This window comes from Humulus lupulus, chromosome X (assembly GCF_963169125.1).
Source record: "Humulus lupulus chromosome X, drHumLupu1.1, whole genome shotgun sequence".
Taxonomy (NCBI): Eukaryota; Viridiplantae; Streptophyta; class Magnoliopsida; order Rosales; family Cannabaceae; genus Humulus; species Humulus lupulus.
Window position 1 is genome coordinate 245,019,168 of NC_084802.1, and position 24,571 is coordinate 245,043,738.

The 24,571-nt window shown below is 34.9% G+C and overlaps 1 protein-coding gene across 1 annotated transcript; it reads right to left on the reverse strand.

The window, feature by feature from the left end:
- Positions 1 to 20,478: 20,478 nt before the first annotated feature.
- On the reverse strand, positions 20,479 to 24,357 carry LOC133803142 (la protein 1). Its single transcript, XM_062241101.1, has 10 exons — positions 24,199 to 24,357; positions 24,028 to 24,106; positions 23,668 to 23,817; positions 23,283 to 23,425; positions 22,547 to 22,695; positions 22,081 to 22,182; positions 21,613 to 21,985; positions 21,085 to 21,232; positions 20,893 to 20,971; positions 20,479 to 20,771 (listed from the first exon to the last, which is right to left on the reverse strand). Exons 1-10 carry the CDS (start codon positions 24,247 to 24,249, stop codon positions 20,678 to 20,680), a joined length of 1,368 nt encoding a protein of 455 aa, XP_062097085.1. The 5' UTR covers positions 24,250 to 24,357; the 3' UTR covers positions 20,479 to 20,677.
- Between the last annotated feature and the right edge of the window lie 214 nt (positions 24,358 to 24,571).

Consider the following 24,571-nt stretch of genomic DNA (forward strand, 5'->3'; position numbering starts at 1 on the left):
CCCACACTGATTTTAGGAAGTACATACATATAGACGATTATAGCAGATATACTTGGTTATTTCCATTAAAATCCAAGTCAGATGCACTACAAGCATTTGTTCAGTTTAAATCTCTGCTTGAAAATTGATTTGACAAGAAGATCAAAACACTAAGGTCGAACTGGGGAGGTGAGTATCACAAGTTCACTAATATTGCTCATGAAAATGGGATAGAGTTTCAACATCCCTGTCTGCACACATCTGAACAGAATGGAAGAGTCGAGCGGACACACCGACACATCATAGAGATGGGATTGACTTTATTGGCTAATTATCTATAGCTGTTTATGTCTCTAGCATGACAGGCTCATATGCCATTAAAGTATTGGAATGATGCTTTTCAGGCAGCAGTGTTCTTGATAAATTGACTACCAACTTAGGTGTTACAGGGACAATCACCTTATGAAATACTCAACTCAAAAAAACCAGAATATAAATGCATCAATACTTTTGGAGCAGCATGCTTCCTATGTCTCAAACCATACCAAGCACATAAGTTTAAGTTCCATTCGGTTAAATGTGTAAATTTGGGATTCAGTGAAGTTCATAAAGGATACAAGTGCCTTAGTGTTCATGATCGAATATATATATGTTAAGGAGTGTGGTATTCAACGAATAAGAATTTCCTTTTAAACAGGGATTTCTCAATAATTATCAGCCAGAGAAGAAGTAACAATTACTATGCTGAGTGCCTGGTTCACACTACCTATGAATACGAAAGTTGAAGAACAAAATACTAGTTCAACAAATATGGTCAATCACAAATCATCTAGTTCTAGTTCGAGCACAAGTGCTGATATAGCTGATCAAGAAAGTGACTCAACCACAGGTTCACCCATGATGGCAGTCCTGAAGATGATGTTTGATGATGAAGATATTGCTGGAAACTTCATGTACCAATCTAATGATAGTAAGGAAGCAGGGGTGGATGAAACTTCAATATCTGAGATCAATACTGAGCCAGAGATTTAGAATGCTGAAAATGAGCCTCCAAAATCACATCCCATGGTGACTAGATCTAAAGCAGGGATTTTCAAACCGAAACTCTTTGTTAGCAGCACACAGCCAGCAAACTTATCTATACAAGAACCTAACTCGGTTACAGAAGTTTTGTAGCATGAAGGTTGGAAGACTGCCATGAAAGCTGAATTTGAAGCACTAAAAGGAAATAATACTTGGACTCTAGTACCTGCCTCATCTTCATACAATACAGTGGGAAGCAAGTGGGTCTTTAAGGTGAAACACAATTTAGATGGATCGTTTCAATGGTATAAGGCGAGATTAGTTGCGAAAAGATTTCATCAAAGACCGGGTGTGGACTTTGGAGAGACCTTTAGCCCAGTAATAAAGGCCTCCACGGTCAGAGTAGTGCTCACTATCGCAGTAAGTCATGGCTGGGACATACGACAATTGGATATAAACAAAGCCTTCTTGAATGGGTTGTTGGATGAAGATGTGTACATGGCACAGCCACAGGGATTTTAAGATACTTCCAAACCAGATTATGTTTGCAAACTCAAGAAATTGATTTACGAGCTTCAACAAGCACCGAGATCTTGGTATGAGCGGCTGAAGAAAACACTAGTAGATTTGAAATTTGAAAATTCAAGAGCTGACACTTTTCTTTTCATCCTAAAAACGCCTTAGTTTGTGATTATAGTCTTGATTTATGTTGACAACATTATAGTGTCGGGGAACAAAGCTAATGAGGTCACAGAGTTTATTAATAAGCTGAACAAAGAATTTGCATTGAAAGATCTCGGATCATTACATTATTTCTTGGGAATAGAAGTATACAAGAATGAATCTGGTTTGTATTTATCACAGGGTCGATATGTTGAAGAGCTATTACAGAAAGTGAATATGGATAACTTAGAGCCATGTCCGACTTTAATGACAATAGGAAAGCCATTATCAGCTCATGATGGAATACCACTAAAAAATCCCACAATGAATCGAAATGTTATTGGAGCACTGCAATATTTGAATCACACCAGGCCCGACATCTCGTTCGCACTAAATAAGCTCAATCAGTTTCTGAAATGTCCCACAACAGTTCACTGGAGTTCAGCTAAGAGGATATTAAGATACCTAAAGGGTACAATGCATCATGGCCTTCACATCATTCCGAGTAACAATCTGAATCTTACTGGCTTCTCCGATGCCGATTGGGTATGTTGTCCGGATGACGGGAGATCGGTAGGTGGCTACTGTGTTTTCTTGGGTGATACACTTGTGTCATGGTCTTCTAAGAAGCAGTCCGTGGTTGCCAGATCAAGTACGGAGTCGGAATACAGGGCCTTGGCTCATCTAGCTGCTGAACTCACTTGGCTACAAGAGTTTCTTCAAGAAATGAGGTTCAAGTTATAGTCAACCCCTGTTATTTGGTGTGACAACATGGGAGCAAGTGCGTTGGCCTCAAACCCAGTGTATCATGCTCGTACAAAGCACATAGAACTTGATGTACATTTTATTCGTGACAAAGTTATTCAAAAGAAGTTGGAGATACGTTATGTGCCATCTCACGTTCAGATTGCAAACTGTTTAACAAAGAGCCTAAGTCATACCACAGATTTCAGTTCCTAGTGAGCAAGCTCAGAGTGTATTTATCACCCTTTCGCTTGAGGGGTGGTGTTAAGAATCAACCACTACAACAAAACCCCCTTTCAATAACACATCATTATAATACTATTAAAAAAGTATTATAGTATATATAAAGTAAATGAGTAAAGTAAACACGCGGCAACTGAAAAAAAAAGCGGCAAATGAATGTGTTATATTCTTTTCCCTATTATGTGTAGTAGACTCCCCTTTTCCATCTCTTTCTCTCTCTGTCTCATTTTCCATCATATTTTCCTTCTCTCCTTTCTCTTCCTGCTATACCCATCTCTATTTTCCCATCCCCTAGCTGGAAAACAATTGGTAAAGACTCAACCTTATCTCTATTTTCCCTTCCCCTAGCTGGAAAACAATTGGTAAAGACTCAACCTTTTATCACCACCTCCTCTCTCGGACGCAACCTCCTACTGGAGCCTTGACGAAGAAAAAAAAAATGGAGCCAAAGTAAATCTCAAGATATATGGTAAATATAAAGTATGCTTCTCTATAATTTTTTATTTGAAATTTTGACTATTTTTCTTGAGAATCACTGCATTCACGAGCCATGTTTTCTGATGATATATATATATATAAAAATATAATCTTTGACATTTCCCTCACTACTCTCCCTTATCTCATTGTATCTCCCTAAACCTCTCGTGACCTTCTCTAGGTTGGGATATGAAAATTTCTATTAACAAGCTTATTTTCAGTTGATGCTGTTAGGTTGAGGAAAACATTTGCAAGTTTGCAAAGAAGGGTCTTACTCCATCTCAGATCAGTGTGATTCTTCATGACTCTCACGGTATTGCTCAGGTGAAGAGTGTTACTGGAAGCAAGATCTTGCGTGTTCTCAAGGCCCACGGTAATCATTCTTAGTGTTTTGTTTTATGAGCTCAAGAGTAGAACCTTATTTTTAGTCAATGTTGAGCCTTATCTTCAGTCATTGTCGACCCATTTCATTGCTTTTTTTTGTTGGAAGAACTTTAGGTCTAGTTAACTGTTTGCTAAATATTTGAATGAGCGAAGGGAATAATAATTTTTATGGTTTTTCATTTGTTTAATTTTGGGTAATTGGGATTATAGTGTAATTGAGCTGGTTGTTTTTCTTGTTTGAGTATCTTAATACGGTTATTGAATGATAAGGGCATGTAGCCTTTGGTTGGGCGATGTCTTATCTGTATGTCTTGGTTGATTGGATTTCTTTGTTTTTATAAAATTGGTTTTGTTTGTTAGGTCTTGCCCCTGAAATTCCTGAAGATCTGTACCATCTTATTAAGAAGGCAGTCTCTATTAGGAAGCATCTAGAGAGGAACAGGTCGATTGATTTTGGTTTAGAACAGGATTCACAGACTTGCATGTTACTACAAGAAGACCAAGAAGCTTCCCTCCATTTAGAAGTAGTAAGTACTTTTGTTTCTCCATGTCTACCAGTCTATGACTTGTTAATAGAAATGATATTCTTTGTATCCATTCATTTATTAGAGAATTGAACTGTGTCTTTTATTTTATTAGATAAAATAGAAGCGAATAGAATATCTGAGTAGTATCTGCTCAAGCTTTTATTTATTAGACTAACTTTTTATGTACTAAGGAAGGCTTATGTAGAAAATTTTATTTATTAGATTCAGCATGCCTATTTACTTGAAATAGAAAAATTAATATGAAAAACTCAATGTAAAGTTAAAAAAGAGTTAAGGTTCAGCCAATCATTTTGTTTACAAGAGAGCATAAACATTTATTTTTGTAATGGGTTTTGTGGATTAAGTTGGGATCAGATTGTATACTAGTTTTTTGTAATGAATCCACTTATGCTTGTTTGTTTTTATTGAATAGCCATTACCACTGGTTTTCTGGGGCCATAATTTTATAAATTCAAGGGTCAAAAGTGGAAGCTTTCCAATAAGATAACAATATATGTATATATTGTTAGACAATGTAATATTACATGATTAGTTTTCTGTTTCTGGTTTGTTAGTTTTGTTAGCTTCAGTTGTATTCAGTTATACTGTTACAACTTCCATCTATTTCTGTAACGCCCCAACTCCTGGGACCGTTACGGTGTGCCTTGTAAATAGTGCTAAACTCGCTAATCGAGTCATTTGGCCAAAATCGTGATCTAAGTATGATTAGCGGTTTAGGGATTAAACATTTTGGTTAAGATGTAACGTTTCACTAGAACGTTTAATATATACATTGGGATCCCGAAAATATAATTCAGAGTTTATTACAGAAAATATTTACAACAGGCCGTTCTAAGCGGCAAAACAGGGTTCAACCCTAGTTCCACTTTAAACCTCGGCTGTGACGGACGAGCAGCTGCATATGTACACGTCATCACCTACGCTCTCCAACTCAAGGATGGTCTAGCTTCCTCTTGCCTTTACCTGCACCACATAGCACCCGTGAGCCGAAGCCCAGCAAGAAAACATAACACTTTTCATAAACATTATCAAATGATTATCATTATAATCACACTGAATATAAAGCTTTCAAACCAATGGGTGCACATCACATGATTCTAGCGGGAGAGTGGCTGTTAAGTAAGCCACTAGCCTCCAAGCTTTCTTTTCTAGCGAGAGAGTGGCTGATAGGTAAGCCACTAGCCTCCAGGCTCTGTTTTCTAGCGAGAGAGTGGCTGATAGGTAAGCCACTAGCCTTCAAGCTCTGTTTTGTAGCGGAAGAGTGGCTGTTAGGTAAGCCACCAGCCTCCAAGCTCTGTTTTGTTCATCGACCCTCAGGGTCGGTCAGGCATTAATGCTCCTTGAGTCATTCAATGCTAGTAGTCGATTAGATCTAATCTCTGTTGGCTTGCGTGATTCACGCTAAGGCCGTTCTGACAAATGAGTCAGTGCTTCCTGACCTGTGTCCAGTATCACTGCAGAACCTGACTAATGAGTCACAACTTCACAGCTGATACTAACACTTTTGTCGATCTGACTAATTAGTCAGTACCATACACAAGTAAGCAATGCTATCAATATGTATCATATGCCAGTTATCCAAGAATAGGGCATTCAGCATGCTTACTAAACGGTTTCTAGCATAATCATGATCATGCACAAACTCAGAGACTCAAGCTCTGACCAATCTCAGATTCATCATTCATGGCATGCCCTAATCACATGTTTCTCGTGCATTACATGCATCACACTTAATCACCCAGCATGCCTCAACAATAATCATATGCAAATGGGCAAGATCGCCCAGCATTCATTATGCTATCAATGTTTACATTTAAACATCCAACATGCATCAATCATAGCCATGCATGTCACACACGGGGTGCAGTTTTCTTACCTTGGGTTCGAGCGAGAATTAATAAAAGAAACGACCTTTGAGAACGATCAGCTTTTAGTCCTTTAGCGGTCACCTAGTCATAACCAATCATAAAGAGTACCATTAATAAAATGAATAATAAAATGTTCCCAAACCAAAACCTAACCTCCGGGACCTCAAACACTACTCAACCGGGTAGTAGGTTCAACCCCGAGGCCTAAGGCTTGAATCCCCAAGCTAAAAACCCCATTCTGGAAAAAATGACCTTAAGGGCCACGACCCTCCTTGGCCATGCCGCGGCCCGCCCCTCAGACAGAGGCGCCCAAACCCAGTTTACACCAAGGGCCGCGGCTCTCCCTGGCCATGCCGCGGCGCAACCCCCAGTTCAGCCAAAACCCCTGTTTTTCTTCCCCTACGATTTCTCTTAGAACCAATCCATCAAACCCAGTTTAAACACCACTCAAACCTCCAATACAATCCATAAACTTGTTCTATACCACACCCTTAGCAAAACCCAAGACAATCCTCAACTAAAACTTCCATCAATTCCAACAACCCTCCATAAAAACACAAGCTGAAAACTAGTATCAAAACAGAGTATGCACCAGAAATCAATGGCAGAAACTTACCTCCAACATGATTTGAATCCTTCCCAATGGCTGTACTCAAGCTAAACCTCCCCAAGCTTGACTCTCTAGCTTGTTTCCTCAAGATAGGCTCTCAAAACTCAAAGAAAAGGGTGAAGGAAGACTTGTACGGGAAGGAAGGGAGAAGGATGAAGATAAACTCTGTTTTTATTCTGTTTCCACAGCCCTCCTATGTTATATATATCCAAAATCCAAAATGACCATAATACCCTTAAGCCAACAAAAGCCTCTAAACCATTTCAAGGGTAAAATTGGTACTTTCCGCCTATCCCGTTAATCATAATTAACGCTTCCCGATTCCCACTAATCTCCATATTCTCAAATACCAATAAATCACATCCCATTACCCTTTAATTCCCGGTAATGCTCTAATCATTAATATCACCCCGAGACTCACCCCAAGCCCCGAACTTAAGCCCGTTATGACTAGACCGAACACTTACATCCCATGATCGTCTCATGTCGAAAAGCTCGAACCAATCCACATACAATGTGGTAAAATTATAATTAAGCTCAACCATGCACCCAAAATATACAATTACGCCCACAGTGGCCAAATTACCAAAATGCCCTTGCATTTAAAATATGAGCCCATATGCATGCATTCACCATCATATAATAATATAATTCACATAAACATGCATATAATCATTAAATATCATAATAAATCAATTATGGCCCTCCCGGCCTCCTAATCAAGGTCCTAAACCTTATTAGGAAATTTGGGGCATTACAATTTCTATGTTGTGTATTGCTACTGTTGTAAAGTTCTATATATAAATAAGATTTGCCTGAGTCTCAAATTCTTCTTTAGAGCTACTTTTTCTCCATTTACATTCTTGAATTAACTGCTATCACCCTATGCTAATTTGCCTAGTTTGCTTTGCTTTTATCTTATCCACCCATGGGCATTTTGAGTTTTTGAGTTTTTTCAACTTTTTTTTTTATCGAAAAAAGGAGTATATTAAAAACACATAAACAAATTACAACTACCAGATTTGAAACACCACCAAACTTACAACAAACTCAAAACAGAGACTAAAATACAAGCCAAATCATAAACTCCTAACCAACTCAGCAATTGATCTATTCTTAGCTAAACACTGTTGACTCAAACAGCCAAAAAATCTAGCTTTCAAACTCAAACTTATCATTCTTGGGCCAAATGGCAGTGCTTAACCAGTCTTTAGTCAGCTCCCAAACCTGATGAGAAAAGCTACAGTCAAAAAACAAGTGTTGATGAACTGTTATTGAGTTCATTTATCAACTTTACCAGTTTATTTTGAGTTTTTATTTGGGCATTTACCAGTTTATGTTTAAAGATCATATTTTGATTGCTATTTTGAACTGTTCTTGAGACAAGATACTTTGATTGATTTTTGGCTCTGAAATATGCTGGTATAAATGTTGGGAATGCCAAGTTTCATTAAAATGTCATTCTTTCCTTACCAAAACTACTGTGACAAGCTAAGGTGAGATGGGGGGCCAATGTTTTAGAATGGAGAATAAAAGAACATCAACCATCCAAGAATGAAAACATATACAAGTTAAGCTAAAAATCAGGTTAGATTTTAGATCTCAAAAAATGCTAAGTAATTAGCTATTAAATGTTGTATGGCTGTCAATCATAAATGATAAACAATTAATTGCTAGCCGGGGTTAAGCAAGTTTGGACTAGTTAAAACAGATGACATGTATAACAAGAGCCAATCACAACACAAGACTTCTTTTGCCAATTATTAAAATTAGTTTCCTTTTCAGTTTTTCAATAGCTCTCCTGTAAATATTTGTCTTTGTATGGTTCAGATTAATAAGACAGATTATATTCATTCCTATTGCTCTTTGTAATTAGTTGGTCAATCCACATTTTCCCATTAGTGCCACATTGAATTGAAACCATGTCATTGATATTACTTTTTACTACTCAATTTCTCTATCAGTAGTAATTTCTCTACCAAACTAGGATTTAAGAAATACTGTGGGACTAAAAAATAATATAAACCCTTGTTTTAATAAGGAGTTACATTTTGCAATGCTCTAGCTTTAAACTTGTTTATAGTGGATGTATTAGTGGCCAGAGAAGTGTTCTTCAGAAGAAACTATAATTTGTGAGAATCACAATAGGCAATAGTCACAACTAGCCATTTATTGGTCTTTTTCTGGGCTACTTTTAATGTGATTGATCAAGATAATACAGATGACGATGGATTGGTAGGACTGTAGATATCAGAATAATTTGGCATGCATTAATATAACGTTGTAGAGGGACATGTATTAATGTGTGTATATATTTTATCCCCAAATTTTAAGATCGAATTAGATAAATTTTGGATTTCAAAGGATGTTTTAATATCTATTGACAAATTTTAATTTTGTATTAATCTTTTAGGTATTGATTATATTCTTTAGGTTGTGGATCGAATTGGCAAGGAGCATTGCAAAGTTAATTTGCAAGATGTATGGAATTTGTTCTTTTAACTCTTATTATTAATATCTTAAAAATGTTAGAGGAGTTTGAATATCTTAAATATTCATCCATAGAGAAGTAGGTTCTGAGATTAAAATTGTGTGTTGCGGTGATAATGGAAGGTTGAAAACTTGTGTGTATTAGAGAAGTAGGTTCTGGAAAATTTGTTTGTGTGCTGCGGTGATATAAGGAAGAAAACTTATTGTGTGTTGTTTGAATTTTTTGACTTGGTATTGATAGATGGTTAGGTAAGCTTTTATATGTATAGATTAGATTTTTCATTATATGTATAGATTAGATTTTTCATTTAGTCATATTGTTTTCATTATTTCCATATGTATATATTAGATTTAATTGCCATAACAAAATTGCCATAACCCAAGCTAAAATCTTGTCTTTGATCCAAACCCAATTAGTTAGTGGCTACCATTTTAGAATCTGATTTTTAAATTAAAAACAACACTAGAATCTCTTGAGTAGATATTGTAGACTTGTGTTAGAAGTTATCTGGGCTGTTAGGTTGGGAAGATATTGTAGATAGAGAGTGAGATTTACTTAGAGAAGAATTTGGCAATCTTTGGGAAAGGGGAGCCTCTCAATCTAACTCAACCTTGTAATGTTTAGGGTTTTGGTCTATACCAGCACTGTCTACTAATTAATAATGAGGAATTTCAGTAGTTCTCTCTAGTTTTTGGTTCCTCAAAAATTACTATAAGGTTTTCAATCAAAGGAAAATCTATCTAAAATAAGTGAAACTCACTCTGCCTTACTGATTTCAACAGAAATCTCCATAATAAAATGCAAACAAGCTTTTCAAGCCACAAAAACAAAAGTAATTTACACATTCAGAAATTGTACACAATATTTTACTATTTATTATCTTTAATATTGATCTCAAAATGAATCCTTCTCTAATTCTTTAGTGTAGCTGAAGGAGAGCATTAACTAAACTATTTGTATAGTTTTTAGATAAAAGAAACTGAATACAAAACTAAGACTTAGAGCAGGATTCATTCTGAGATCAATACTTAAATGTTTACCTTTCTCCTGTGGTGGTGGTTGAACAACAACATGCATAGTTGTAACTGTACCGGGGATGTCACATAAGGGGCTACGACAATCCCCAACTGTTCTGCTGTTGTTTATTAGCTTGACATCTTTTACTGTCCTTGGACCGTTGTCCTTCTCTGTTTAAACAGAGAAATTTCATGTTTAGTTAGCAAAGTGTATGCTAACAAAATTTTAGAAGTGTCCAGATTATAACTTTAAAGAACATGACACTCATTGATCCAATGATTTCGGTGATTAAAGTGTGTATATTTCTCAAGCAACTTATAGCTTTGAATCCATCCTTATATCATGTTGCTACCATTCACATAGTCTCATATTCAAAACTATAAGCAGGAAGCTACGTGAATTGTGTTGTTGCTGAAAAACAATTCTCTTTTGATAAGGAATGCTAGTAATTCACTACCAAAAACAACCGCTTATCCCTCTGTTTTCTATCTACCATTTCATGTCATATTGATCACTTTGATAAATTCACTCAAGAAAGACGTGCAAAAAGAAAAAAAGAAAAGTAAATAAACCAAGAAAAGACAAAATTGAAAGATAAGAGAAGCCATCTGGGTCATATGACTTCCTTGAGTTGTTACACAATCTTCAGAATAACTATATGGCTACAGTGAATAATGGTAATTTTCTGATAGAACTCTGAAAAGATAACAATATTATAATAATAATATCTATAATACTATTAAATTAATTTATTAGTTGTAAAAAATATTTATTAGTTGTATAATCTCTTTTTTTTTTTTAATTTTATTAATTTTTTTTAACAATCTTCCAAAAATCTTTAATTAGTTTAAACCAAAACCATATCCTAATAATAATCAATTAATTAATTAATCAATTAAAACCAAAACAATTTTGTAAATCCAGGGTCTCCAAAACTAATATGAAACTAACTTTTTCAAGTATATTGGGGACCATAATAAGCAAATTTTTCAAAAGTTACACTTTAACACTAACATGGCAATGGAATTTTGGAGGGGACCACTCTAAATACTAAGAAATATAATAATAATAATAATCTTGAGCAAACAAATAATAATAAAAAAAACAAAAGAGATCAATGTCTTTTCCTTTTCTTTCCTTTTGGTTGGTTACCACCATTTGGATCATATAACCAATTGTTTTTACAGATTTAAAAGACTGAATTAATCATATTATACTCTCAAGGAAAAAGTTCTTAAGAGCACATGATGTAGAGTTTGCTGCCCACTAGACATAATATTCCTTTTTTTCTTAATCAAATTAAAAGGGCCAGTGCCCACTAGGCCTTTTCATTGATATATTTACAACCCACAAAACAATTGAGGTCGAAAATAACAATATGGTCAACTTCTCTATTAAACAACATTGACTTAATGACCTTTCTTTTCTTCTTCTGCAACTAACCCCAAAACAATACAGTTCAAAAGATACTAAGAAGACCCCCTTAAACTCAGATGATCCTACTACCTATTGCAATGTCTATCAGAGGAAATGAAATGAAAAAATATTAAAAATTTCTTAAACTCAGCAAAAATAAAGGAATTTTTCCATTTTTAATCATTCATAGGATAAATAGCAAAAATAGGATATATAACTGAAGAAAATGATCTTTTTAACTGGTATGACCTGAAATTCTCTTTTAAGATGACCTGAAATTCAACCAAGGCATGTTTTCTTTTAAAAGCATGTGTGTTAATGACCTTGTCATGACCGTGAAATTACAACCGCAAATAATGTGATTGTCTTGTCTAACAGTTGTTAAACCCAGACAAAAAACAAGATTTTATTAAGAGAACAACATCAAATTCAAATTCATTGGAGATGGATAAAAGTTGGATCCATCTTAACAGGTTAGTAACCAAAATCATATAGTTTATTTTGGGTATAAGTTTAAGTGTCAGTGCTTGATTATTGACGTATGCTCTAAAATTGTAGAGCAACGGTGGAATATGAGCAAAAAGTTAGGGAGTTTGTTAAGATAGCCATGACGAATCTTGGATTTCCAGCCAAGATTCTTTGTCCATGCAACAAATGTCACAATCTAAGACATCAACTTTCAGATGAAGTTGTCGAACACTTAGTTTTGTGGGGCATGGACCAATCTTACAAAACATGGTTTCATCATGGGGAAGATCCAGTCCAAAGCAGCACGACAAACACAAGTTTTGAATATGATTTATTTCGGGCAGTGGGAGTATTTTCAAGTAACGCCAATGATTTTGGTGACGATAACAATGATGCTGATTTTCAGAGTCTATTAGCAAATGCTAAATCTCCATTGTATTAAGGTTGTTCAAAGTATACAAAAATTTCTTCTATCGTTGGGCTGTATAATCTAAAAACAAAGCATGGAATCTCAGATGTTGGCTTTAGTGAGATGTTGGAGATGATCAAAGAAATGTTGCCAAAAGACAATCTCCTACTGACATCAATGTATGCAGTTAAAAAGTTTCTAAAGATGTTTGATCTGAGCTATAAGCATATCCATGCTTGTGTCAACGATTGTTGTTTGTATACAAAAGAGAATGCTGATGCCCAAGTATGTCACACTTGTCAATATCCAAGATGGAAGCAAAATGAACAGACAAAAGAGATTCTACAAGGGCAGCCTGCAAAATTGTTGAGATATTTTCCTATTATACCAAGGTTTCAAAGGATGTTTAGAAAACAAGAGACGGCTTTAAGCTTAAAATGGCATTCAACCAATAAAAGAACAGACGGGAAAATGCGGCACCCGGTAGATTCAGAGGCTTGTGATGCAGTTTATGAGAGATGGCCAGATTTTCAACTTGAACCTAACAACCTTCGATTAGGACTTGCTGCTGATGGGATCAATCCTTACAAAAATATGAGTTCTACGTATAGTTGTTGGCCTATAATGCTCGTTGTATATAATCTGCCACCTGCGTTGTGCATGAAGGATGAATTTACCTTTCTATCTATGTTGATTCCTGGACCTAAACAACCCGAGAATGACATAGATGTTTACTTAGAGCCCTTAATAGATGAGTTACTTGAATTATGGAATGGTGTTTATACATATGATATTTCTACAAAGAATTTTTTTAATTTAAGGGTCATGTTGCTATGGACCATAAATGATTTTCCAGCTTATGGAAACTTAGCTGGATGTGCGACTAAAGGGAAGGATGGTTGTCCTGTTTGTGGCGAGCACTCAAATGTTGTTTGGTTGAAGCATAGCAAAAAGATGTCCTTTTGCAATCATATTCGATTTCTACCACAAGAACACCGGTATAGAAAGAAGAAATATACAACAACTAGGGCAAGGGAAAGAGCACCACAATGTCCAATTATATTGACAGGTGTTGAAGTAGCTGAGCAGTTAAGCAAAGTGACTAATGACTTTGGAAAGGGAAAAAAGAGGAGTCGTGGTATAGACACAGAACAAATCTGGAAGAAGCATTCTATTTTTTTTAGGCTGCCTTATTGGGAAATATTAGTTGTTCGTCATAACCTTGATGTTACGCATGTTGAAAAGAATGTTTGTGAAAGCATACTTAACACATTGCTCGATTGCAAAGGAAAATCTAAAGATCACTACAACTCGAGATTAGATTTGACAGAGATGGGCATTATGCCTCATCTCCATCTGTATGAAGAAAATGGTGTTACTCGTCTTCCTACTGCAGCTTACACTCTATCAAAATCTGATAAGAAGTTACTTTGTGAGAGGCTATTTGACTTGAAATTGCCTTATGGATATAGCTCTAACATTAGAAACTGTGTAGATGTGGAGAAACAGAAGCTGACAGGACTTAAGTCTCATGATTGTCATGTGATTATGCAACAACTATTGCCTATTTCTATAAGGGGTTTAATGGAAGAAGGTTGTAGAGAGACAATTATTCGGCTCTCTAAGTTTTTCCATGGATTGTGTCAGCGTGTGGTTGATAAGGAGGAAATTATGAAATTGGAACTAGAAGCCTTTGATATTCTTTGTCAACTAGAAGAATATTTCCCTCCTTCTTTCTTTGATCCAATGATTCACTTGGTTGTTCATTTAGCACGAGAAGTTAGACTTTGTGGTCCGGTGCAATTTCGATGGATGTACCATTTTGAGAGATATATGAAAGTATTGAAAGGATTTGTAGCAAATTATACACGGCCAGAAGGATGTATTGCAAATCGCTATCTTGCTATTGAATGTGTACGCTTTTGTGAAACATTTTTAAAGCAAAATGATAATCAAGATAATACATTACTAGAAGAAAATCCACTATCAGCAGCAGAGTGCTTTGAGCTTGATCGATTGAACTTGGCAGTAGCGCATCGGTATGTGTTGTTTAACTCGGATATTGTAGAACCATTTCTCAATGTCCATATGGATGAGCTGAAAGAAAGACACTCAAATCTGAATAACAATCAAACTTTGTTGTGGAATCGACATTCTAAAGGGTTCCCGTTATGGTTTTATGAAAAGGTTGTATTCTATTGCCAAGATAAAAGTTTACGTTTTGTTTTAGTGTACAAATTTCTTACAAGTATATTTTTATTTTCAGATTTCTAACATGAACAAAGTAGATGACATGTTAGCTCAATTGGCTGAAGGTCCAAGTCGCGGTGTCACTTCCTACAAAGGGTACATGATTAATGGAATTCGATTCCATAAAAAAGGAGCTGAAAAAACAACTCAAAACAGCGGTGTATACTTGGAAGCACATGACAGTGGGCAATTGAATGATAAAGAAGAGTATTTTGGTGTTATCAAGGATGTAATTATGCTTGATTATTGTACTTTTAAGGTGCCATTGTTTTGGTGTGATTGGGCGAATATTCGAATGGGTGTTAAGAAGTCAGAGTTCTATACGCTTGTAAATTTTAATATAGGACAATCTCAATCCATTAGGGATCCATTTGTATTAGCTTCACAAGTGAAAAAAGCTTTTTATGCAAGGGTGAATGAGTCAAGTAATTGGTATATAGCTTTAAAGGATTCAAATAGAGGGTGTTTTGGACTTGAATCCAATGAAGAAAATTGAGTTTCCTGTTGTTTCTTATGTACTTTGAATGAAACAATTCTCCTTACACTTTTTGTATGTAATTTGGGTGTATTATTACTCTTTTGTTGAATGAAACAAATCTGGTTCTATTACTCTCTATGGTGTACTTTATGATTTTATTTTAATTTGAATGAAATAATTCTGGTTTTATGGTTTTGGTGTATGTTTATTACTCTTTGGTGATCCGCATTTCTGATTTATATTCTTATGTTATCTTTCTTTTTATATTGCAGCAATTTCAACTTGAAAAACGAGTACATTACGAAGATCTCCAAAAAAACACCTTCGTCCAGGTGCTTTATGGAATTTTGTGGCCAAAAAGCGAAAAGCATAATTGAAGACTCAAGCTGATTGTGACGATATGTTGCTTGGAAGCTCTGTTTTAAAGAAAAAGAGTGCTCTTCGTAGGTTTTCTGCACCTGTTAGAGTTGTAATTGACTCACCACCTGCTCTTAGTACTAGAACAGCAACTCGTCATATGGTCTATAATACAGAGCCAGATCCAAATGATGATGTGGAAGACATGGAGATGTCACTTGGAAGTTCAAAAACTAGACGATCTCTTAATTATGAAGTAGATAAGGTAGTTGATAGTGTTTGTGAAAAGGGAGTAAGGGAGGAACATGAAGAGATAGCTGATGAGGAAAGGGTTGGTGTAGAATTTGAAGAAGGGGATGTTGCACAATGTGAAGAAGTGGCTGCTGCAGAATGTGAAGAAGTGGCTGAGATAGAACTTGAACAACCTCTTAGAAAATCTATTAGATTACAAAAAACAACTGATGAGGCAAATCAAACTGAGATTGAAGAAATACCTCAAGATGTAGATGCGAATGTAATGAACTTAGCCAAGAAGACAAGGGGAAATCCTCTATTGGCAAATATTACCAAGAGGAACAATGACTTAAGGATAATAAATTAGAATGAAAAAGGGCAACCACGTGGTACTAACTCAGTGCAATTTTCTTCTTTTGTGGGCGCTCTTGTGCAAGAGGTTGTTCCTTACACTATTTCAGATTGGAGGAAAGTTTAACCAATTATGAGAGATGTTCTTTGGGCATCTATTTAGGTAGAATTACAAGGTTTATGAGTCTATTTTTTTTTATATATATTCAGCTCTACACTTAAACATATAATATATTATTCCATATTCTATTGTAGGCACAATATGACTTACATGATGATTGGCAAAAAAAGATGTGCTTTGAAATGATGGCAGAACTATGGAGAGCTGGCAAATCTAGACTTGTAAAGGATATTATCAATGCAAAAAATGAGAGTGAACGACTAGCCTTAAAGCCGGATTGCATAAAAAGTGATGTAGAATGGAGAGCATTTGTTGCCAAAAAAATTAGTAAAGAACATTTGGTAAGAAATATGATGTAAGAAGTGATGTTGCTGCCTCTTTTATCTCTGTTGGTGTTAAATTAAATATAGTTATGCCTCTTTTACTTATTTATTAAATAGGATATAAGGGCCAAATACCAAGAGAGAAGAAAGAAAGCTGTTCCACACACCTTAAGTCGAAGAGGATATGCTCGAACAATCGATGATATGGTAATAATTAAGTTTTATACTATTTGTATTTTTGCTTCCATTATTGTAGTCTCTATTTTATAATCTCTATTGATGTATTGTGTAGAAGAAAGAAAATGAGGATGTTAAAATATCTAGAATCGATGCTTTTCGGAGAGCCCATACCAAGAAGAATGGTGAACCTGTAAACCCAACAACATCTGATATTTTTGTGAGCATTAGTCATTTAATTTTTGTGAATTTTTACTTATTTTCCATAATGCATACATTAGTTATACTAATTTATATGCAGGGTTCATTGAATGAGATTCTCCTTGAAGACCCAAAATCTGGAACTACAGACAACGCTGATGAGGATGCCTTGACAAAATTGTTTGGTAACCCAAAATCTGGTCGTTTAATCGGACACGGAAGAGGCGTAACAAGGTCAAAGCTAACTGTTGTTAATATGTGTAATAACAAGATCTCCAAGTTAGAAGAAGAGCAACACAATATGAAGCTCAAAATGACTGAAATGATGAATCTACTTAAAGAACACTTGGTGGTATTTCTATCTTGCACTTATAAACCTTAGTTTTCTTTTCTTCCAATGAAACTTATCTTGGTTTTATATTTAGGTTGGTGGTAAAGTGACACCAAGTGAAGGACAGTCTCACAATGTACCGCAGTCAAACAATATTCAGTCCCCTAAGGTAAATTATAATTGTTATTGTTTTAAATTTTCATTTTAGAAGAACAAATACAGAAACTAATATATTGTCTTTAAAATAAATTTGGTAGAGTATTGCACTAGAAAAAAGACATAACTTTACAGAAGGGAAGAATGCTTGCTACTTGCTTGACTGGGCAGATGTAATTGTTGCTGAAGGTCGTTGGGATTCTAGTGATCCAAAGATAACTGTACATGGAAAGCCTCTTGGACCAGACTTTATGCGAGTATGGGTTGATGTTGATATTGTACCAGAATCTTACTTATTTCGTCCTAATCATGCGATGCTTACAATACAAGAAGCAGTTGGTTCCACAATTGCATGGCCTTCTAAAAAAGTTATTCCAAGAGGTACATTTTCATACTCAAAAAATAACCAATGTCTTATAATTTAGTGTTTGGTTTCTTTGTTTGCTTTGGTGTAGTTGTGAATTCATTATTTTGTATGTGGTGTCCTTTCTTGGATATAATTTCCATAGCATTTTTCTTGAAGTAATTTGTGATGCTAGATAATAATAATAAAATATTTCTTTGTTTATTTTGCAGATGTGACAAGCGAAGTAGAAAAGGATACTTAAGACTCCTTGAAAGTAGTAACTTTGTTTATTTCTTTGTATTGAAAGTAGTAACTTTTAACTATGTTGAATATTTAAGACTCCTTGAATACTTAAAGAACATTTTATTGTTGATGACAGTGTTGAATGTTTTAAACTAATTTGTGGATTGTTAATACAATGTTGAATGTTCTTACTTTTTGTTATTTGAAAATCAAGTTCATTTGATGATGCTAGTATATATTAGAAAGCTAATTTTAATTATATAAAAAAAATTAAAATATAATAGAATAAATTAGTGTTATATAAATAAAATATATAATGAGAATTTAAACTTATCTAAATATTAAAATAATACGAAAATTGTGTTATAATATCTATTACAATAACACTTTTTATGCAAAGAATTGTGTTATGCAAACTTCATTATATAACACAAATAATGTGTTATACTAAAGTGTAGTATAACACAAAAAATGTGTTATACTAAAGTGTAGTATAACACAAAAAAAAGTGTTATACTAAAATGTAGTATAACACAAATTTATAAGTATTGAAATGTGTTATATAATCGGCTATAAATAACATAATTAAACACTTATCTATATATTAAAATAACACAGAAAGTGTGTTATCGTTGATAGTATAATAACACATTTGTATAACAATGATAAAGTGTTATGTAAAGTACCCTGACCTACGATAACATAGCGGTCTTAACACATCAAAAAGTGTTATGGTATGTTTTGATAACACATTTTCAGTGTTATTAAAAGCATTTTTTCTTGTAGTGAACTCTAATCCTAATTAGTATTAAACAAAGTGTTAGACTTTGCCTTTTTGGATTGGTTAGAGGAATGTCTAGAATGTTCTATATATATATATATATTTTAGTCCTGTATTCTTTTGTAAATATTCTTGTTGTAGCAAATTATGTACTACGTGTCGGTTATGCACTAGACCACACAATTATTTGTAAGAGACAATTCATATAAATACAGAAATACTGACCAGACTCAATTGAGCTGGTAAAGGCATTATTCACACCATATTCAATATTTTGTTTCTAACGCCAATCACAATAATGCCGGACCCAAATCTGATCTGAAACCCAGAACCAAGAACCCAAATCTTCTTTGTTGGAGGATGCAACCTAGCCACGACTGCGACACGTGCCTTCTTCCTTATTCAAAATTGTCGGCATCAAAGCTTCAGTGAGGCGTCGTTATCTGAGGAGATCTAGTAAGCCATCTGCTCGAAATCGTCATCATTAGCCTAGATTTGAGCTCCAAGCTCTGCTAAACTGAAGTCGAGGGTGTCGTCGTCTTCTTGAAGTCATGCCTTCAAGCTCCGTTGATCTACCAACAACACAAGGAAGTAGAAGAAGATGAAAAAGAAGAAGAAGTCAAAGAAGGTTGGATGTGATTTCTATTTCATTTTGTATTTCTTTTTTGTTTGTTTTAATCTTTAAATTTTTTTTAAAATAATTTTTAATTTCAATAATGTGATCTAGTTTTTTTTAAGCATACATTTTTTTAAATTTTAATAATGTGATCTAGTTTTTTTTTTAAATTATCTTTTAAATCAATTTTTTTATTTTAAAATAATTGTTATAATATTTAAATAATTTAAATGAATTGGAGCAATGAAATTGTGTCATGTACATAGTTCTTCAGATAACAGTCTGTAACTAACATGATTGTAGATTTGCCAGCCAAATAGTGGTTTGGGAGGTTGACCCTCCAAAATTCAAGTTTGGAGCGTTAAGTGCCTCAAAATGTAAATATTAGGAAGTTTTGCCGCCAATTCTCCTAATTAAAAATATAGAAATAAACGAGGCTATAATAAAGTTAAGACAAATGTTAACATCTTAAGATACTAATTTGTGGATTTTGAACACTTTTTTGTTTTGATTTTATTTGCATTTAGTTTTAGATTTGGAAGTCTGAAATTTATAAAAATAAAACAACAAAAACGATGTTAAAACAATGGTGTCATGTGATGGTCGTCCAATGAAAACTCATTTTAGGGGCAAAAAATGATGCTAAAACAATGTTTTAATTATGGCTTGCAATGGTGATGCGATGGTCCTTTAAAACATCATTTTAAAGGCCAAAAATGATGATTTTACAATTGTGTTGCGATAGTTTGCAATGGTCCATCACAATCCATCATTTGACATCGTTTTTTGCCCGTTATATCATGTAAACCATCATTATTATGCAAATTTCAGATTTCCAAATCTAAAAATAGGAACAATAAGAAAAAAAATTTGTATAGAATACTCAAAATCCAAAAATTAGTATCCTAAGTTAATCCTTTGTGGGTAAATTTTGGATTGAATTTTTTTTTTTTTTTAAATTGATTTGGTGCTACAGCTGCCGTGATTTTTTTTTTCACCCGACAGTCGGGCAGAGGATGAGACAGCGGAGAGGCAGGCAAAGAGAGAAGGGTCAGGCGGAGTCTCAGAAAGGCATATCTTCCCCATGATTTGTAAAGTTGGCATGTTTTTTAATTTGTGTATTAGAAAGTATAGAAGCTCAAATTTCCCTTTCAAAAGTCACAAACTAAAAACTAATAAAATAATACCCTTTCCCTCATTAATAACTTAAAAGTTTATTAAGTTACAAATGCGCTACTGTTACCGTTCATAACACAAACTGGAGCTTTACAGACCACCAAGCCATAAGAGCATAGAGCTCTCAATCGCCACACAATTCTCTGTAAGCTTCGAACAAAATTCATCACAAAAACTAACATTTATAGATATTTTCTCAATTTGCTTTCTGAGCTTTAGCTGAGCGACCACCTGATGCATCATTGTCTCTTGAGCGGCCATGTTTCCAGCCTCTATTGTGTTTACCTCCCCTGTTCAAGCAAAATCGCAATCTGAATTCGAAATATTTAAGATGGAATTTGAATCCAAAAATGAAAAACCAGATAACATCATGATGGATTGAATCATAATTTACAGGCTTTTTATTCTAACCTTCCACGGTTGCCTTTAAAATCCCGTTTGTCTTGATTACCACGGAGGAGTAAGCTCCAATAATCCTTTTCAGCATCACCTGAGAGAACATAGCATAGCAATTGGCAAAAAACTTATTCAGTCACTTTTTAAATAGGAAAGTAACCACTAATCATGAAATGAGCTTAATCACAGTTGAATATTGCTGCCTACCAGTGACTGGATCTAGAGTTGCAATGAAGTTCTTCACAACCAGACCACCTTGTTCAGCCAGAACAGCTGCAGCACGAGCTTTCTGTACTGCTTCAGGTTCTTCGAATCGAACATATCCTGATTCTTCTCCCATCTTGAAATCCACGTACTTGCCACAGCAAAGAACCCAAGTACAAGAATGTCAGAAGAAAATTAAACCAAACCCAACCCCAAGATTCAGAATGAAATCCTATTTATCAGCCTTTCCAAATAAAAATGTGAAATATGTAATATTAAAAAAAAAAGTTACTTGGCCGGATAAGAACTCTCAACAGTTAGTAAAGTGAGAACAAAGATGTTGTGCGTGCCTGAGAGGCTGAAATAAATATATTGTGCATCTTAAAAAAAACAGAGTTGTTTTCTAAGGGAAGAGACAGGGTTCTTAAGTATAACAATAGTGTTGGAGGACCAAAAACTAAACAAACTAACAGAATAAAATGGGCACCATCTCATCCAAATGAGAATTTTTGTAATTATAATAATAGATACCTTGACAGTGCCAAACTTTCCAAAAACAGCCTTCAGGTCTTCTCGCATAATTACATCCATGTTATCTTTGAAGGTAGCAGCAGCATTAGACTTTTCTTCTTTCTCTTTACTCTCTGCAACAGGAACCTCAGACTCCTTTTCTCCGTCTTTAGTTTCCTTTCCATCACCCCCCAAATCAACTTTATTATCAACACCCTCCACTGGAACTTTTTCTTCTTTGTTGTCTGTTTTAACATCTTCAGTGGCATTATCTCCACCAGTACTGCAAGCATTCGTGCTATCATTTGCTGGCTCATCAGTGCCATTGTGTTCTGCAGAACCTTCAGCTGAGTTCCTCTTTAATGCGAATGCAACAATTAAGCCTTTTGGATAACTGTGGTCATCATTTAGTGAAGATAATAAGGTCACAATCAGTAAAGCATGAGAATGTCAGTTGACCATCATAAATCACGTGACAAAAATACTAACCTTGCTTCCGTGTTTGAGGAATTCTTGCCTTTTGAACTTGTAAGGGAACGATTTCTCCCAAAATCCTCCATTTCTTTCTCTCTTTCGGCATCAAAATCCTTCCTGAGTAGGAAATACTGCTTTAGAAGGCCTCACTTTTGTTCTTTTGGTCAGACACACGTTAAAATAATTATATAACAAAGTTCGGCTTTGTTCTAGATAAAAATTCTATTCTTCACTTATCCATTACAAACCAAGAAAAGATAATTGCTTGCCATGTTCTGGACCTCAACTATCTAATTAATTAGCTATAATTTCTGTAACCAATTACAGATAGAGATATAACCCATATCAGATTTTCGCACATTGAAAAATCTTTTTGGAACAGGAATAATCAAATCATAATGCTAAAACACAAAGTAAAGATTAAAAAGAAAAAAAGTCCACATGCCTGGCATGTGCAGTGAATAATACAAGCAAAACTTACTTTGGTTTTAGGTCTAACTTAACACCTGCATAATCAAAACTTTGCTTCAAAATCTTTTCAGCATCTTCCTCATTTGAAAACTCAACCAAAGCCTTGCCACAAAAAAACCTCTTGTCAGCAACATGACGAGGAAGCCTCACACTGTTAACCTGAAATAATACAAGAAGAAACCCTTAACCCTAATCAAATGTAGGTCATGACACACCCTGACATCCACTTTATCACTTTTAGGGGTATACTAAGAGTAGTTGAAATTACATATATCATTAACATGAAATAACCAGCAAGGCTATCCAAAACTGGTGTATTAAAATGAAGCAATGCTCAAACATATGGATATCTTTAATCATTGCCAACAAAATTCTTTGAAAATCCCAATCCTGCCAAAATTTGAGAATTATAAGTTTGTTGCATTTAGTGATAGATGAGTACTAGCCTTAGAAAGACTCAAACTCTTGATAATACAGTTCAATTTCTTCCAATACCACAGTAAAATATAGGCAGAAAAATGTGTCAAAGTTGAGGTTGCCTCAACCTCAAGGAATAGCTTATACAAGCTCCTGGTACTCACCTTTAAATCTAATCAAATTGTCAAAATTTACTTTAACAAAACAACATGGATAATTCGTCAGTATTGGGATTGCCTCAACCTCAAGGAATTGACAAAGGCAAAACGTGCATTGAAAACAGCATGGTTACTTTCTTTCTATCACAAGCATAAAAGGGATTGCAATACCTTGGCAAATTGCCCAAAGAAAGCCTCCACATCTTCCTGCTTGGTATTGTGCTCAAAGGGTGATGCAGCCACTGTCCTACCATCCAATTGCTCTATTAACTCCTCTGGTTTCAACAGTTCAGTAGTCCTACCAACTTTTTTACCTAAAACGTGTAAAGCACCAAAGCAATATATTAAGAGGAAAACTCAGCAAACAAGAAAGGGAATGGTTCCATACAAACTGAAACAAAGATACACATAAGCCACTTAATGAATGGTAAATGCAATGAATTTGTAATCTGATATTTCTAGCAAAACCCACAACTAAATTCAAAGTAACTTAAAAGTTTAAACGAAAAAGAAACTTAAATTAAACCAAACTCTCAACATATCAATAAAAACTCACCATCTTCAGAGATCTTTAGGAAAGTGGACTTTTTAAGAGTTTCGGCCACAGCCTTCACTGTATCTTCAGCCACATTGTCTGGCTTCACATCCCCCAAATCGAGATGTGTTCTCATTCGGGTAAACGAACATATCAATGCCAGATTAACCACTATATCTCGGTCAAGAACAACCAGTACACAAACAAAAACAATAGCTCCAATCGTAACCAAAGTTCCAAATCTCAAATACAAAATCCTTTACTCACACACACACACATAAATAATGTTCGTATAATATATAATTAAATGGAAAGAAAAAAAATCTGACTTTTACATGGATGTGTAAATAACGCACACACACACACACATGAGAAGGATACTTCCATCTTCGCTTTCGCTAATGGTTTTTTTGAGAAAATTATCTCTCGGAAGATTGCTATCACCAAAGTAGAACTCGACCTGTAATAAAATTCGGGAAAAAAAAATGGTTAAAGAACCATTAAAACGAGAGAACGAAACAGAGGCAACAGACAGAGTGAAGATTAGTCAACCTGTCGAAGTACTTTCTTGGAGGTTTCTTCATCTAAGGAAGCCATCGCCATAGTCGTATGGGGGAACTAAAGAGAGAGCAAAGTACAATCCTTGAGAGAGGAGACTGAGCGTTATTAGGGTTTAGGAACGGGGAGTTGGGCTTTAAGCTAAGAGCGTGCCCTGCCCGCTGGAATTTACAGCAGTACGGGGCCACATGTCCAAATACCATTGAAAAAAAAAAAAAAAAATTATAAAAATAAAAATAAATCAACGAGGACAACTCAGCAATTTTTTTAAAATACCTAATTTTTTTTTTGACAAAAATACCCTTCATTCAAATACTCCATCTCTATACTCTCTCTTTCTCGCCTAATGTCTCTCATTCTCGCACAC